Genomic DNA, 16713 nt, shown 5'->3' with positions numbered 1-16713 from the left:
TAGCTGAGAACCCTGCTCTCCAGTGTGAGTTCAGTGGCCGCCACTTAAACTCTCATTGCTTAACTTCTCTTAGGGTCAGTTTCCTCGTTTGTAAGATGGAGACAGTTTTGAGATTGCTTTCTAAATTATAAAAACGCTACATAAAAGGAGGATAACATTCCTGCTATCACAGAGTGCTATCAAGCTGACTCTGTTTCAAGTCCTGAGGTAGGATGACACACTTCCCATCGGTGATCTGACTTTCTGTTGTAGGGACTTCCCACCGCTACCACAGATAGCTAACCACCAACAAAATGTCTGCAAATTAATTAACAATTAAAAAAGTGTAGTCTTAATTTTTAAAAGAAATGCAAATACACAAATGGAAAATCTTACGAAACAGCTCTCTATCAAGATGAGACACATAAAAGCTCATGTAAATAATCCTTACAAGAGAGACAACTAACATAAAATTCTTTGCTTGAACCTTTAGGTACAAGAGTTATTTAATTACTTATAGTGCGAAGGAAAGAGGGCAAATCCCTACTGGGCAAATGCCTGCTGAAGCAGGTAAAAGAAACAGATAATTTCAGTTACAAAGTCTTGCCCTAGATTGAGAGATTGATGATTTAGGGGCTTGATTGTCTTTTAGAGTTTTTGCTCTTGTTCAATCTGGTTTTCTTCCTTTGCTGCTCCTGCTTCACACATAAAGGTTGCTGTTCCTGGCCTAATGCCAAGGCATGCCTGGGCCTATGACATTTACCTTGGAAAAGTTACTCCTATCCTTTCACACTTGAGAAAACTAACTCAAAACCAGAGTGCCTTACAGAAGCCCTGTTATCTCCATCTTCAGCAGATTCAGATTTCTTTGGCCCGTGAGGAAGGACAAATTTGTCAGTGTGATCTTATATTTATTGTGGTGATGAACTCAGCTCCGTATTCAAACAGACTTGCCGTCACTTGACATTATCAAGGAAATTTTTAATCAGCTGACCCTGTGGATCTAGTAAGATAGATTCAGAAGAACAGAAGTCTGGTAATGAGTAGTAACTCAATGAGTATCCATTATAGAATGGATAGCTATACCCTTAGTCAGGGGCTACAGATTAAAATTTGAAAGTATCTGTCACGTAAAAGACTATTTAGGGAACTTTTAAAAAAATAAAATATATCAACTGATTCCTAGTAAGTTATAAGCTTTTAGAGCAACATAGTGTGCTTTGGTAGAGTACTGAAGTGGTTCTTCTTGACAGGATTAGTACTGTCATTCCTCCTTCCTCACCCATGGGCTTTACTGTGTAAGCCTTTAATGATCCTGTCCTTTGTTAGAGCCGCCATCAGTTTGCCTAGTCAAGATATAAGACATTCTTGGGTCTGGTTTTCCAGATCCTCTTGGAGCTGCCCTTCTAAAGGTTGAAAGTAATACTGTGAAGTCTGTAGATCTTACAGTAATCTCAGTATAATGACCATAACAGAAAGTTTGACTAGTGTTCAGAATAGAAAGTTTGACTAAGCAGATTCACATGAGTAGAATGTCTTCATATTCTGATTATAGTCATGTATGCCTTTTGCAGTATGATAGTTTAGACCTGACCAAATACCTAATTGTATTGGGAGGGAGTAATTTAATAACTTGGGAGGATCTGACCTGGTCCTTCATCAAACAGAATTACTCTGATTATGGATTGATGCATTTCAGTAGAACACATAGTTGTGGCTTTTCTCTCCATTTGACTTAGTAGGCGTAGTGTTTATTATTTTTTTAAATGTAAAATATCTCTGATTAGTTTTCTCAAATGGTGAAAGCCTTAACTTTCCTCCCTGCATTTCCATCTCCCAGATAAACCACTGACTTTTATGTGCATAAAACCTTTCCAACTTTATTTTGTATCTTTTACACAGATACACACACATACAAAAATATATACTGATTGATTATGTATTCTTTCTCAGACGCATCACAGTGTATGTAATTATTGCTTTATCATAGACAGTTGGACTGTTTCCATCGTTTAATTCTTAGAAAGCTCCAGTACAAAACCTTGTGTATTTCAGTACAACAGTACCATACACACTGTATTTAATAGACAGTTACACAGATTTCTATAAATAATATTGCTGACCAATAGGGTATATGCATTTTCAATCATAACAGATACTGCCAAATTGTTCTCTCAAATAGTTATACCAATTTGTAGCCTTAAAGAAAATAACACTCTTTAATTTGTTTATTTACTGGACATTGTGTGCTGTATGCCTGGTTTATGGCTTCTTGGAACTTGTCTAGGAGAGAGGCATTTAACTGACACTCACAGAAAACTGTGTAACTGGAGTTGTAATAAGTTTTGTAAAGGAGTAGGATAGGTTAGAATGGTAGTTTGTAACAAGACAGCCAAATCTAGACAGACTGGGAGCTTCTGAGGGTGATAGAGGACTCTAAGCAGTGATGCTATGGCCTTGATTTAACTACTTAATCTTAATGATTGAGCTGCAGTTTCCTTAGGTATGAAATTGGGTTAATAATACCTGCCTTATAGTCTTATTTTGAGGGCTAAATAATGTATAGGTATTTTATTTTTGTAGGCATATGTACAGATGTGTGCACGTACTTAAGTATTATAATTACATGTGCCTTTCTGAATGTGTGCTATCTACTTGATAGGTACTGGAACGCTCTCTATTCTGTTTAAATACTCTGGTCACCCCTTCTCCCCTCTCCTCTCACCACACTTCGCAGATGGCAGCCTGCCTCCTCTTTCACAGGAAGAAGGTGACGTCGTCTTCCTCCTGTGAATGGACGTCATCAGTCAGGATGCCTTCACCTTCCCGTGGCCGAACCTGCTGGACCAGCCTGGCCCCTCAGTCTTCTCTCTTCCTTCTCTCCTGTCTCCGTATTCCTTGTTGGACGGAAGGGATTGTGTGTGTCGCCACCTGGGTTCTTTGTTCTCTCTCTACTCCGATTCTCAGAAACCTTACTTATCTATTCCGCATCCTGGAGGCATCTGCTGGGTCCTTCTAACACCACTTGAACATGCTCAGTTCACTGTTATCTTAAACACGTTCACACGCACACACGTCCCGCCTTCACGCATTCATTGATTCTTCCGAGAACCGTATGTCTAGTGGGGAAGACAGAATGATAGGCGAGTGGAAATGCAGTACGTCAGACGTCGGTCAGTACAATGGAGAAAAAGGAAATCAGGTTCAGAGGAGGGTGTGGCTGCTCTAAACGAGGCGATGAAGGGAGGCCCTGCTGCGTTCAGTCCTGCCACCCCCGCCTCCGCCTGGCTTTCCCTTCCCGCTGCCCGAGTTCTGTTTGTCTCCACAGTCAGACGCTCACTCCTGACCCGGCTTCAAGCACACCACAGGGCATGGCTCTCGAGTGACCCGTGTCATTCAATCCAGTGGCCGGGTCCCGTCCTCGTTCTGCTTGATCCTCAGCCGCCTTTGCCTCTGCTTTTCCTACCGTCCTTCTTAAAAGACTCCCCCTATGGCTTGTTGAGTCCCAGAGTGCCTTGGTTTTCTTCCTGCCTCTCTGGAGACTCTGATTCTTCTTGACTGAGTCATTCTCTTCTTCCTAGTCTTTAATGACGGAGTTTTAAAAGTTTCCGTCCTGGCTTTTTTTTGCTTTTTGCTTTTCTCTCCCTTCCCGATTGATCTTGTTCGTGCCAGTGGGTCAGTTACTCTCTAGGCTTGTGTTGATCCAGTTTCTTATCTGTAGTGTGGAGCTCTGTCTGAATCCTGAGCACACGCGATTCCCCACGTCTACACGGGGACCCGTGGTTTCCCTCATGGAGGCTGGCCCTGGGCTGTCCAGGGTGCACGCTGGACCCACACGCTGGACCCCAGCAGTCTTCTCGGACTTCTTTCTCTCTTACCTCCCCTTCTCAGTCTGTCACCGAGTTCTGTTTACTTTCCTTCTCAGTGTCTCTCAGATTTCTCCACCCAGCTCCGTTTCCGTTTCTCTCTCTGCTGAGTGACGGACTGTCACCTCTCACCTGGAACATGAGAGCTTTTTAACTAATCTCCCGGCGTCCAGGATCCATCCCTCAAGTCTATTCTGTTTCTCCATCAGTCTTTAAGAGAAGTGAGGAGGGAGAGAAAAACAAAGAAAAAAAAACCTCTGCTTTCAAATCTTCCTAGAGTTTCCCATTGAGGTAAAGATAAAGATGTTTGACGAGACGTACAGAACCAAGTGTGATCCAGAACCTAGGCTCTCGGAGAGAGGAGCCCTCCTCTGTGTCGTGTCCTCACGCACCCCTCGTGCTGAGGACAGAGCCCTGCACACAGTAGGTGCTCAGCAAACCCTTGCTGTAGAATCTGCCCCGCCTCCCCTCCCAGGCCCCGGCAGCGGCCTCTCAGTTCTTCTTCAGGGCAGTCGAGCATCAGCTTCCGCTGCCCCAAGTGCTGTGCCCCCCAGGCTGGCTGGGCTTATGTCTGTCTGTCCTTCGGCTCTCTGCTCAGACATCGCTTTCTCAGGGATGGTTTTCTTTGACCTGTAGACGGCTTTATGCTCTTAATACTCCCGGCATACTCTTCTCTCAGCGCTTCGTAAGACATTCATGCATTTATTGGTGGGATTATTTTCCTGATGTCTGGATTTCCCATTTGACCTAAAGCCCTGCTGAGCACAGGGACTGTGTCTGCTTCACTCATCAGCCTGCCTTCATTTTCCAGGGAGTACCTGGCTGATAGTAGAAACTCAATAAATGTGTGGAGAGTGTATGTATAACAGCTGATTGTCTCACCTCTGTTCCACTCCTCTGTTCCAGGGGTCCATCAGTAAACATGGGTGGTGGTATGACAGGCACATGTTTCCTACTGTTTCATACTCCGGTCCCACGAGGAGTTGCTGAGATATCGAGTGGTATGTGGCATGAGAGGAGACAGCGTTCTGATACAGGAAGGGGGTTTTTTGGCCCTAAGAAATTCTAAAATTGTTTTCTAACCACTTTGATTTGTGTTATAAGCCAGTCTGTATAATAGAGACCACGTTATGGAAAAAAATCATAGGAACTTCTTTATGAAGGAACATGACAGTGACTTAGTGCTTTATAAAGGACAGCGGTAGATACTTGAATTGTAAGAAACGTGATTCATTTCTTTATGGTGCGTGTATTGTAAATCATTGTTCATCACAACAATGTATTTCACTGTCTCAACTCTTCAGCTTAATTGGGGTAGAAGAGGAAATATAGCTCCTGGTCTGTATTCCAGAAATGAACCTCTGGATAGCACTGCATCAAAGATTTTTACAAGTAAATAATTAATTGGTTTAGAGCAGGCTGACAAATATAATTAAGCAATTTATAGTGGAAATATTCAGTATTTCTCTAATTAGTGACAGAGGAATACCTGAGGCTGTGGTCAGATGAAATACTTCCCAGATGAGTTTTAAGATAAAAGGAAATCCAGAATTTTTCATCATATATTTCTTTATCATCAGTAATCAGAATTTTAAAGGAAAAGACTCTTACAAAGTAACAGTTGGATTATAGTTTATCAAGTTGTGATATATATATGCTATACATTTTCTTTATTGTATCCTAAATTGACCCAATACATGTTCCATTTTGTAGTATGCCTTATTAATACTATTTATTTCACTTTTCTGTTGCTAAGAAACTGATGGAGACTTAGTATAGAGGAGATAAGAGACTAATCTCAGAAATATATAAACTAGAGCTTTGTTTATTACACTTTGTCAGTAGAAATATTGCTAAAATATATTTAAAATTTTCATAGCCTATTTTGCCAAAATATAGTTTATTCTTGGAACTATTTATAAGTTCCTATATTTATAATTGCCTATTAGAAAGTCAGTTTGAGACAGATAGAAGAAAATATAAGTGCATATATTTAACATTATATTTTTTAAAGCTATACTTTACTAAAATATCAGTAAAACAAGATAAACCCAACATAAAAAGTCTCATGAAGGGAAACTCAGAAGTTTGTTATCTGCCAAAAAATTGTCATACCACACCACACTGGCTAAGAAGGAAGTGAATATTATTCTTACAGAGTTTTTAGTGAAATATGACATACAAATAATTTAAATTGAGCTCTGTTTTTCAAATAATTAGTTAAGGCTATCTCTTTTTTCCCCTCCAATTTTATTGAGATATAATTGAGATACATCACTGTATAAGTTTAAGGTGTACAGCATAATGGTTTGACTTACATGTAATATATTGTGAAATGAATATCACAGTAAGTTTAGTTAGCATCTATTAGCTCGTATAGGTACAATAAAAAGAAAATGCAGGGCTTCCCTGGTGGCGCAGTGGTTAAGAGCCCGCCTGCCGTTGAAGGGAACATGGGTTCGTGCCCCGGTCTGGGAAGATCCCGCATGCCGCGGAGCAGCTGGGCCCGTGAGCCATGGCCGCTGAGCCTGCGCGTCCGGAGCCTGTGCTTCGCAACGGGAGAGGCCACAACAGTGAGAGGCCCGCGTACCGCCAAAAAAAAAAAAAAAAAAAAAAGAAAATGCAAAAAAAAGGGAAAAAAATGATTTTTTTCTTGTGATGGGAACGCTTAGGATTTATTCTCTTAACAACTTCCCAGTATATCAGACAGCAGTGTTGACTGTAGCCATCATGCTGTACATTGCATCACTAGTACTTATTTATCTTATAGCTGGAAGTTTTTACCTTTTGATCATCTTCCTCCAGTACCTCCCCCACTTCCGGCAACCACAAATCTGATCTCTTTTTTCTATGAGACTGTGTGTGTGTTTGTGCGTTTTTTATTTAGATTCCATATGTAAGCGACATCATGCAGTATTTATCTTTCACTTAGCACAATGCCCTCAAGGTCCATCCATGTATTTGCAAATGGCAGGATATCCTCATTTTTTATGGCTGAATAATACTCCATTTTATATGTACCACAGCTTCTTCATCCATACGCTGATTGATGCACACTTAGGTTGTTACCATGTCTTGGCTACTGCAAATAATGCTGCAAAAACATGGGGGTGCAGATATAGAGTTTGTTTTCATTTCCTCTGGATATATTTCCAGAAGTGGAATTGCTGGATCACATGGTTTTATTTTTAGTTTTTTATTTTTAGTTTTACTTTTTTGAGGCTCCTCCACGGCAGCTACACCAGTTTACAATCCCATCAGCAGTGCACAAGGGTTCCCCTTTCTCCACATCCTGGCCGGTATTTGTTATCTCTTGTCTTTTTTTGATGGCCATTCTAACAGGCATGAAGTGGTATCTCACTGTGGTTTTGATTTGCATTTCCGTAATGACTAGTGATGTTGAGCATCTTTTCATGTACCTGTTGGCCATTCATATGTCTTCTTTGGAAAAATGTCTACTCAGGTCTTTTGCCTGTTTGTTAATTGCATTATTTGGGGGTTTTTTGCTGTGGAGTTGTGTGAGTTCTTTATATATTTTGGATATTAGCCCCTCATCAGATATATCGTTTGCAAATATTTTTCCCATTCTGTAGGTTTTCTTTTCACCTTTTGATTGTTTCTTTTGCTGTGCAGAAGCTCTTTAGTTTGATGTCATCATACTTGTTTATTTTTCATTTTGTTGCTTATGTTCTAGGTGTCATATCCAAAAAATCATTGTCAGGGAGCTTTTCCCTATGTTTTCTTCTAGGAGTTTCATGGTTTCAGGTCTCACGTTTAAGTCTTTAGTTCATTTCGAGTTAATTTTTGTGAGTGGTGAAAGATAAGGGTCTAGTTTTATTCTTTTACATGTGGATGTCCAGTTTTCCCAGTACCATTTATTGAAGAGACTGTCTTCTCCCTATTGAGTATTCTTGGCTCCCTTGTCAAATATTAGTTGACTGTAAATCCTGGGGTTTATTTCTGGGCTCTCAGTTCTTTTCCATCTATCTATGTGTCTGTTTTTATGCCAGTACCATACTGTTTTGATTACTATAACTTTGTAATATAGTTTGAAATCAAGAAGTGTGATGCCTCCCGCTTTATTCTTCTTTCTCAGGATTGCTCTGGCTGTTTGGGGTCTTTTGTGGCTCCACATAAATTTTAGAATTGTATTGTCTACGGCTGCGAAAAATGCCATTGGATTCTTAATAGGGATTGCATTGAACCTATAGATGGCTTTTGGTAGGATTGACATTTTAATAATATTAATTCTTCTGATCATGAACATGGGATTTCTTTCCATTTATTTGTGTCTTCTTCAATTTGTTTCATCAATATCTTGTAGTTTTCTGAGATCGTTCACCTCCTTGGTTAAGATATTCCTAAGTATCTTATTGTTTTTGATGCTACTGTAAATGGAATTGTTTTCTTTATTTCTTTTTCAGATAATTCACTATTACTGTATAGAAACATTACTGATTTTTTTTTTTTTTCGCGGTACGCAGGCCTCTCACTTCTGTGGCCTCTCCCGTTGTGGAGCATAGGCTCCGGACGCGCGGGCTCAGTGGCCATGGCTCACGGGCCTAGCCGCTCTGCGGCATGTGGGATCTTCCCAGACCGGGGCACGAACCCATGTCCCCTATATCGGCAGGCGGACTCTCAACCACTGCGCCACCAGGGAAGCCCACATTACTGATTTTTATATGTTAATTTTTTATCCTGAAACTTTACTGAATTCGTTGATTAGAACTAACTGTTTTTTTGGTGGAGTCTTTAGGATTTTTTACTTATAAAATCATGTCATCTTCAAGTAGAGACAATTTTACTTCTTCCTACCCGGTTCTGATGCCCTTAATTTGTTTATTTTCTTGCCTGATTGCTCTGGCAGGTTCTTTCAGGGCTGTGTTGAATAGGGGTGGTGAGAGTGGCTCCTGTGTCTTGTTCCTGAGTTAGGCTACCTCTTCTTATTTGTAATATATTTAGTTATAGGGCTGTGTTTTTGGATTGTCAACTGTGTATTTTCTACATTGTTACCACCTGTGTGGTATTTCTTTTAAATTTTGTAGGAGCTTTAAGACTCTTCCTTTATACAGACATAATGTTAATTTTTTATACGGATTTTTTTACTGTGTTTATAAATGCACTTTGTATTAGTTTTTAATTGCTAATTATCTGCTTAAAGAAACACAAATTTATTATCTCACAATTTGTGGGGGGGGGTCAGTGAGTTCACATACTGGTTTGTGGGTTCTTTGCTCAAGGTCTTAGAAACTGAAATCAAGGTGCCAGCTGGGCCTGTGATCTCATCTGAGGTTTAGGGCTTTCTTCCTTGTTCACTGATTGTTGGGAGAATTCAGTTCCTTGCGGCTGTATGATGGAAGTCCCTGCTTTCTTCCTGGCTGTCAGCTGGGAGCCGTCTTCGAGGCCACGTGACCCTGTCTGCTGTGGCAGTTTGCTCCCTTAAGTCCAGCAGGAGAGTCTCTCTGGCTTTGAATCTCTCTGACTTCTTTGAAGGGTTTACCCGATTAGGTCAGGTTCACCCAGGATAATCTTCCTGGTGATTATCTCAAAAGTAGCTGATTTAGAGCCTTAATTATATCTGCCGAATCCTTTCTGTCACATAAGATAACCTAATATGGGGGTGATAGTTCATCACATTCACCACCCAGCTCACACTCAAGGGGAGGGGATGGTGCACCAGGACTTGAGGACTTTGAGGGGTGAGGTATGTCTGAGAATTCTGCTTACCACAAACTTTGATAAGTTAGCTAAAACGTGAAGTGTTTTGGAGATAATTATTATCTTCAAATATTATAATGTGTAAATCTTGTTCGCCTTCTTGGTGTGGTTGTTTTTTTGCATTTGCAGACATATTCTTATCTGTTCTTATCCAAATTTAGAGGCTGTACTGGAAATAAAATCACTTAGAAATGTCTTTTACACTCTTGACCTTTGGATCCTTGAAGCAGTAAAATCTCCCCAGCAGCACCATCTATCTTTGCTGACTCTGATTTATGGTCTAGAGGATACAGACACTGTCCATTTCAGCATCTGGCATAAAGTGTGCAGCCCAAGCCAGACCACAGGGAGAATTGCCAGCGATTCCAAATGCAGTCTGTCTCCTGCTGAATCTCTTGTATACGATTGCTATCTATCTTATATTATACATGACTTTAGAATTATTCAGAAGTCTTAAGGTTACAGATTAGTGGTGCTATCTGAAAAAACTATACAGAATTGAATATTCTATACGTAGGTACCTACCTACCTACATCATGCATGTACACCTGTGTGTGTGTAACCATGTAGATTTATGTCTCTGTGGTATGTATATGTAGGTGTGTTACACAGCATTATTTTTACAGAAGCAGTGTTACTGATAAAGTGTCCCTTGGGTTTTCTTTGATACCTGAGAAGTTTGGTAATAAAGTAGTATTGAACTTAGGGATTTTAATAAATTGAAAATTATGTACCATAATGGCCATTATGTCGTCCTGTGAGCATAATGAAAAAGTGGTGTGTAAGTTTTGAACTATATTTACTTAGGAAAAAAATTAGAAGATAATTTTCAGGGAACTTTTTGCTCCTTCTATTTGAAGGTAATATTGATTGAAAGCTGCCTTTATAAACCATTTACCACCACGAGCAGTAGTGCTGGTAGCTGTAGACAATTAAGTAGAGAGAAGAGGTATGGACTTCCGTCCCATTTTTCTTTGCTCAGATTTCTACTGAGAGACTTTTATTGTCTCACTATTGTTCTGCTGTCTTCCTTGTCCATTAAGAATATTGAAGTATCTTTCTAACTCTCTTACTATTGTCTGGTTTAACATAACCAGAAAGAATTCATCAAAGAGGCAAGTGTTGCCCTCTCTCTTTGTGACCTTCCATGTCGTCCTAAAGATGGAGTTTCTGCTTTTTCACCTCACCACCTCTGTCTCTAGTCCTCTAATGCAGTAGAGACAACATCTTAAGTATTTCCAAGTATTTTCCCGTAAATTTTAGGAACATGGAAGCTTCTCTTAAGAATTATCAACGTGGCAGCAATGCAGGCATCATTCCTTGTAGTAATTCTGATGCACTCATATCTTTTTCATTGATTTTTTAAAATATCCTAAGTTTCCTTGACACTGATGTGTGATCATTTAGAAGGCAACTTTTCAGGGGGATGAATATTGTGACTTTATAGGAGCTTATTTTTCTTGTTTGCTAAATAAGGTCTTTTTTTTTCTGCCAAGGCTTAATTACTCAGAAAAAAAATCTTATCTGTTTCACATTTTCTACCGTAAGATAAAATATGTTTTCCACTTCCATTATTAACCTATATGATTTTGACTTTGGGGAATGAATGGATTACATTGATGTTCTATTAAATTATAATTAGAAACAGCTGAGTACGCTTAGCAGCTTTTTCTAACATTTATAGGAAAGGAAAAAGACAAGTAGAGCTTGGATGAGACATGTTTTATCAAAGAGGATAAAATTAGATGCAGATGAGAAGTATTTTTAGTGATCTCCTGACTGCCAGGCCCATTCTACTTGCATCTTCTGAAGCAACTTAGGATACCTAAATTTTATTCTGGGTGCCAAGGGTGAAAATATTCACACATTGCAAATTAGTATCACATACCAAAATTCTTATTGAGACAGAACTATTTTATGCATTTATATAATTCCCAAAATTGGTGTATAGCAAATACTTGTACAGTTTAGTCTGTTGACACCTTCTTATGCCTTTGGAATAAAAATATTTCCATAGAAAGATTGTTATATAATAAAAATCACACTTAGAACTGTCAGTTACACTTTTAGAAGTATCCTGTCTTTTCCAACACCCAGTCCCTGTGCATCTGATTCTTTGAAATAACCACTGCAAAATGTCATCTTATAAAAATGCATTATACTTACAGAAATGTTTGGGAACATAACATCCCTTCTGTTGGTAAATGGTTGACCTAATTACAAGGTCAGTTACCTTATAATTTACCTAATTACAAAAATTTGACCTGTTATTTTATGTGAAGGCCATTTATAGCATTAACTGGACCTATGGGGATCTCAGAGGTATTAGGATTGTTATTTTTGCTTTGTTTTTATCAGCTGGTGATTTAAAGGACAGGACATACCGGTAAAATTTGTTATTTTAAGTGTGAAAATGTGCCAATCAGGCATTTATTATTTGTGTTTTATTTGTAACTGAGATACTTTAGAGGTGGCAGGCGCCACACAGATCATCTCCAAACTCTGTTTAATATAGTGAGGACACAGAGGCCCGGCAAGGTTAAGCGGCTTGTTCAAGGTCACACAACCATTACTGTCAAGAATCAGTCTGTTATTAAAGGTGCATATGGATTCTGTGAGTGGCATGTGAAACATTTGATAACACTCCCAAGCAGGAAATAGTTCCTCATAGTGAACATAAATTACTTACTTCCTCTTGTTAGATACTTGGAAGAGATGGGAAACAGCTGATGCCTGCAATGCCAGTTCTCATATAACTTCATTATTTCTTGTTATTTAATTACCATTTCTCCTAATTTTCTTCAAGAATGACTTGCCTGACAGGATTGTATTTGTTGTTTCTTTGGTTTTGTTTTTAACTACAGCAGTATGTTGTTTCCAAAGGATGCTTGGTATATGGTTCCCAGGACCAGCACACAATCGTGGGTCCCCTTGTTGACAAATGATTAGGAATTTCTAGGTGGCAGAACAGAGCATTACACTCAGTGCAGGGCCCTGTGTGAACGTATGGGCCGCACACCTGTGAAGCTGGCACTCTGGTTCTGGGTGTTTTGTCTGAAACTTTCCTGTTAAAAATTAATATACCAAACTACGGGCTTAAATATTTTGATACATTATAGAGATTAACTTTGTTGTGATCCAACAAGATAATTTCCTGTTCTTTCTCTGTTGTTGAGTTTATGCTGGGTAACATACTGTTAAAATGTTTTCCCAAGGTTTCCTGAGGAGGAATGCTAGAGATATAAAACTTAGAAATAAATGCATGTGCTGTTTGGAGTAGTGGTGTCTAGATTCAGGAACCAAGTGACCCAAAAACTGATACTTGACAGGCAGTGTCCACTGTGTAATTTGGTCTGGGGCATCTAATTTGTAGGAGGATGTTTGACAATTTTAAAAAAAGATGTGACTGTTTTCCAGAAATCTTTGAATGGAAGCAGCTTGCATCAGCTAGCTTCTTTTATATTAATACACGTCATTGAGTGACATTGTACATGTTTTACCAGGGTTGCTCAATTTCACCTAAGTGAGATGCTGGTAATCTTTTTACACATAAGTGAGAATGTAATATAACCTGATGTTTGTATATGCATTTTCCATGTACCCTAGCTGCCTTTTTTGTTACATCTTTTTTTTTTTGATGTGAATAATGTTCAGTGTTTATTTGAGTAATGTTGATGGAGATAGAAAATATGCTTTTAAAGTAAACAATATTTGAAGCTTTGCGTAGAGAAAAGGTGAACGTACCTTTGAAAAAAAGACTAAATAATAATTCTGTCCAAGTGGTTAGGTATACCTGAGTGCTAATTTCTGTCTTTTCATGACTTTTTAGATATTTTATTTTCAGATATAAAAAGTTAAAATTCTATTTTATAACATAAATATAGTAAAAATGACATATCCGGTTTTTTCACAGAAATCTTTATTAATACTAACGTTTAAAAATTATTTACTGCTTTATTAAAAACTTACCACATGACAAATAAATGTACATTTTTTATTTCTGTGTATTGGTATTAGAGTTTTTCCAAATCTAGAGCTGAATGTTTATGTGGGACTGTCTTTTTTCAAGAGAAAAATAGGATTTTTGAACAGTAATGCTATTTAACTGGATAATTAACTTTTAAAAGATACGTATATATTAGAATAAGTTAAGAAAAGGTGGTTCTTTTTTTACATACATTGGCATTTTGTAAGTTCCTCCTTTGTAGTGCTAATATAAATTTTACCAGTCGTGAAAAGAATTCAAATTTGTATTGCCTTTTTTCTGTTCATCCTCTTTTTAAGAGATAGCCAACAGTGCCACCATCAGAACAGACAGCCTTTTCTCATCATAAGTATTGGTTTCCTCAAAAAAAAAAAAAAAAAAAAGTCCTACCCTGAAGGATGGTTCAAAAACTGCATGTGTTTAAACAGACACGTAAAAAATATTGAGAGATAACCAATGACGTAATGAAACTGCTTTTGATTTATTTTATGATCCAGTCAAATTCCTAAAATTATTCTTCAGAAAAATGTTAGTAATTTAGATAGTTACATTTGGCCAAGTCATTCTGTCTCGGTAGCATTATATTGATGCCAGTTTATTGTTATCATCTTTAATTTGTTATTGAAAGAAATGATCCTAAACAAGAATATGAGAACACGAAAATAGTCAGACTATCTTGGCCTGATTACATCTTCCATTTTGAGGGCAATTTTTTCATTCTGCCCTTTCCTTTATATATGATTTATTTTTTAATAATGGAACTTTAAAGGTAAATTGTCAAGTTACTTATAATTACGGTGGTTTCAGAATCTATATTAAAGCATAAGATTCTTCTTTCATGGTCTGATACTTACATGATACAGTATATTTATTTTTGAATGAAAAGAAACCTGGTCCGCATCTTCCTGTCGACATCAAACACTCTTCTGATATGCTAATCCAGAGTGAGGGAAAGCACGTAGACTGGCTTTGTTTGGACTCATTCCAAGTCTGAGAGAAAATTATGTGTATAGAACTGACTTTGCAGCATTGCCCCCATAGAATGAAAACCGGTGCTGACACAGTCTGCAGTTAATAAGACTTAACGCTGAAACATGATATGGGAGGTTTTCAGCATTTTAGTATTAACCCTGATTTGCTTTTTAATATCCTGGTCATCTAATTGTTATTTGTTTTTTTGCTACTGATGTGTAATAGCTGTTGAAATTGCTAATAAGTTCATTTCTGTAGTATGTGTTCCAATAAAGATTAATAACCTAAAGTGATTCGCTTTTCCTTAAAGATTTATCCTTTGGTGTATGGAGTGCATATGAGAGAGTAGATATAATCCTTTGCTAGGTATGAAGTAGGGATACTAGCAGATTTGTTTCCCTGTATTGTGTTTCCTTTCAGCCTGCCCTCAACTGGCCACAGGGGTAGGGACTGACACAGCTCATTATTTTGGAATCATCTGAAGTACCATTCTCCATATTCAATAACAAAAAAAATCAAATTAGTTGAACTTCCAAAAATGTCAAGTCACCAGATAAAGTGCATTAAAGCACGTATTTAAATGTCAATGTCTATTAATGTATCTCTTAAAAATTTTAAATTGTCTGAAAATTTGTTTAAATGAAATACTTCTTCATGTTGGTCATTTATAGATTTGGCTACGTAGGAAACCAATTACACTTTTGTTTTTGAAAAATAATTTTTATGTAAAGAATCTTTATAAATCTTATGAAGCTACGAACTGTGTTCTTGAATCAACATATTATTAGTATATTCTTCTAGCAAAGGTAATGTAGAAAAATGGGCATGAATATGCACCTTTGGTTTTGCAGTTATTTAGTTACTGCCCTCTTATGCGTGATGGCCCCCTCCTTCCAAACTAGCATATTTACGCTCAGCTTTTTTGCCCTGGTCTTCCTGTAATGTTTTGCTCCCATATTTAGTTTCATTCATTCAAAGCAAAGTACAAGTTTGACTTGGAGTATGCAGTGGAAATATTCATGAAAACTTTTCACATAAATCCCTTTATTTATTTAATTTTTAATAAATTAAGTGATATTTCAAATCACCAAGGATGGTTCAATATTTAAAGGAATTGTACTTCACTACCTTCTGTCAAGAGAAGGACTGTCTTGTAATGAACATAATCACCTCCAGGTCTCTAGACTCTTTTATTCTGGCTATTCTTAAAATAAAATCTGACATCCTCCTTTTAGGATAAGAAATGACTTTATGTGGATGTTAATTTTTTGAAGTAGATGGACACCACAAAGACGTAGCACGATACGGCTTGTGCCGACCTTAGATACAATAGGGAGACATGTAAGCCACTGTGTCCGGTAAAAATCTTGGTATCCTTTCACTATGGAAAATCATGTTTTCTAGCTGGTACTAGGTAGATAAAAGTAGGTGTTTTTCCTGACTGAAGTCAGAATCTAGTCTGAAGATAGTTTCTTTTTTAAAATCTTATTTAAAATTTTTTAAACAGCATTTTAAGAAACAAAAGAGGCTAATTCCTGAAAGGACTGTTTGGAAGTACTTCGTGCAGCTGTGCAGTGCGCTGGAGCACATGCACTCTCGCCGAGTCATGCACCGGGGTGAGTTCAGTCATGAGTAACTTTTAGTGTTGGTGTCAGCGATGCACAGTATCAGGCTTTCCCAGGTAATTTATTTCCAGGTTCTGATTTTACTAGAGTGATAAGCCTTTAAGTGAAGCCTGCTTGGTTTTTTTTTTTTAAATAAGAATGAGAATTCGTTATTTTTCTGTTTGACTTTTTTTTTTTTTTTTTTTTTTTTTTTTTTACTGATCATGTTGGTAAAAGAAAAAAAGTAGATGCAGGAAAGCAGTTGAACATGCATAAGGAAGAGTTGTGTGGTTTTTTTTTAATGAACTATGCATTACAGCTACTTAGATTTTTAATGTTCAGCATTCACTGTTAATATATTCTTAGTTACCAGTCAAACGGTTGGGTGGAATATATGAAGGTTACATCACTAAGGCATTAATCCCTGGATTTGGGGGTTTGAAAAATTTCAGTACAATTTATTTAAGCAATTAAAATTTCGAAGGTCATCTAAGTAAATAATTACCTGTGTCAGAGTTATGATTTTATATTTTATGTAAACATGTCAATAAATTACTATTTAGTGGGATATTCTATTTGAAATTGATAT

The 16713-nt window shown here is 37.7% G+C and overlaps 1 protein-coding gene across 12 annotated transcripts in view; it reads left to right on the top strand.

The window, feature by feature from the left end:
• The window catches only part of NEK7 (NIMA related kinase 7), a 158703-nt gene that overhangs the window by 96067 nt on the left and 45923 nt on the right, over nucleotides 1–16713 (top strand). For 11 of the 12 annotated variants that reach the window (XR_003679293.2, XR_003679294.2, XM_028488287.2 and 8 more), the window contains one exon: nucleotides 16028–16136. The exons of the other annotated variant lie outside the window; for it this stretch is intronic. Coding sequence is in view for 9 of the 11 variants with exons in the window: in XM_028488287.2 (XP_028344088.1) it covers nucleotides 16028–16136 (109 nt within the window). In the remaining 2 variants the exon portion in view is untranslated. The remainder of the gene's footprint in view (nucleotides 1–16027; nucleotides 16137–16713) is intronic. 12 annotated transcript variants of the gene reach the window in all.

This window comes from Physeter macrocephalus, chromosome 4 (assembly GCF_002837175.3).
Source record: "Physeter macrocephalus isolate SW-GA chromosome 4, ASM283717v5, whole genome shotgun sequence".
Taxonomy (NCBI): Eukaryota; Metazoa; Chordata; class Mammalia; order Artiodactyla; family Physeteridae; genus Physeter; species Physeter macrocephalus.
Note: the sequence above shows the minus strand (reverse complement) of the source record. Positions and strands in the feature narration are given on the sequence as shown.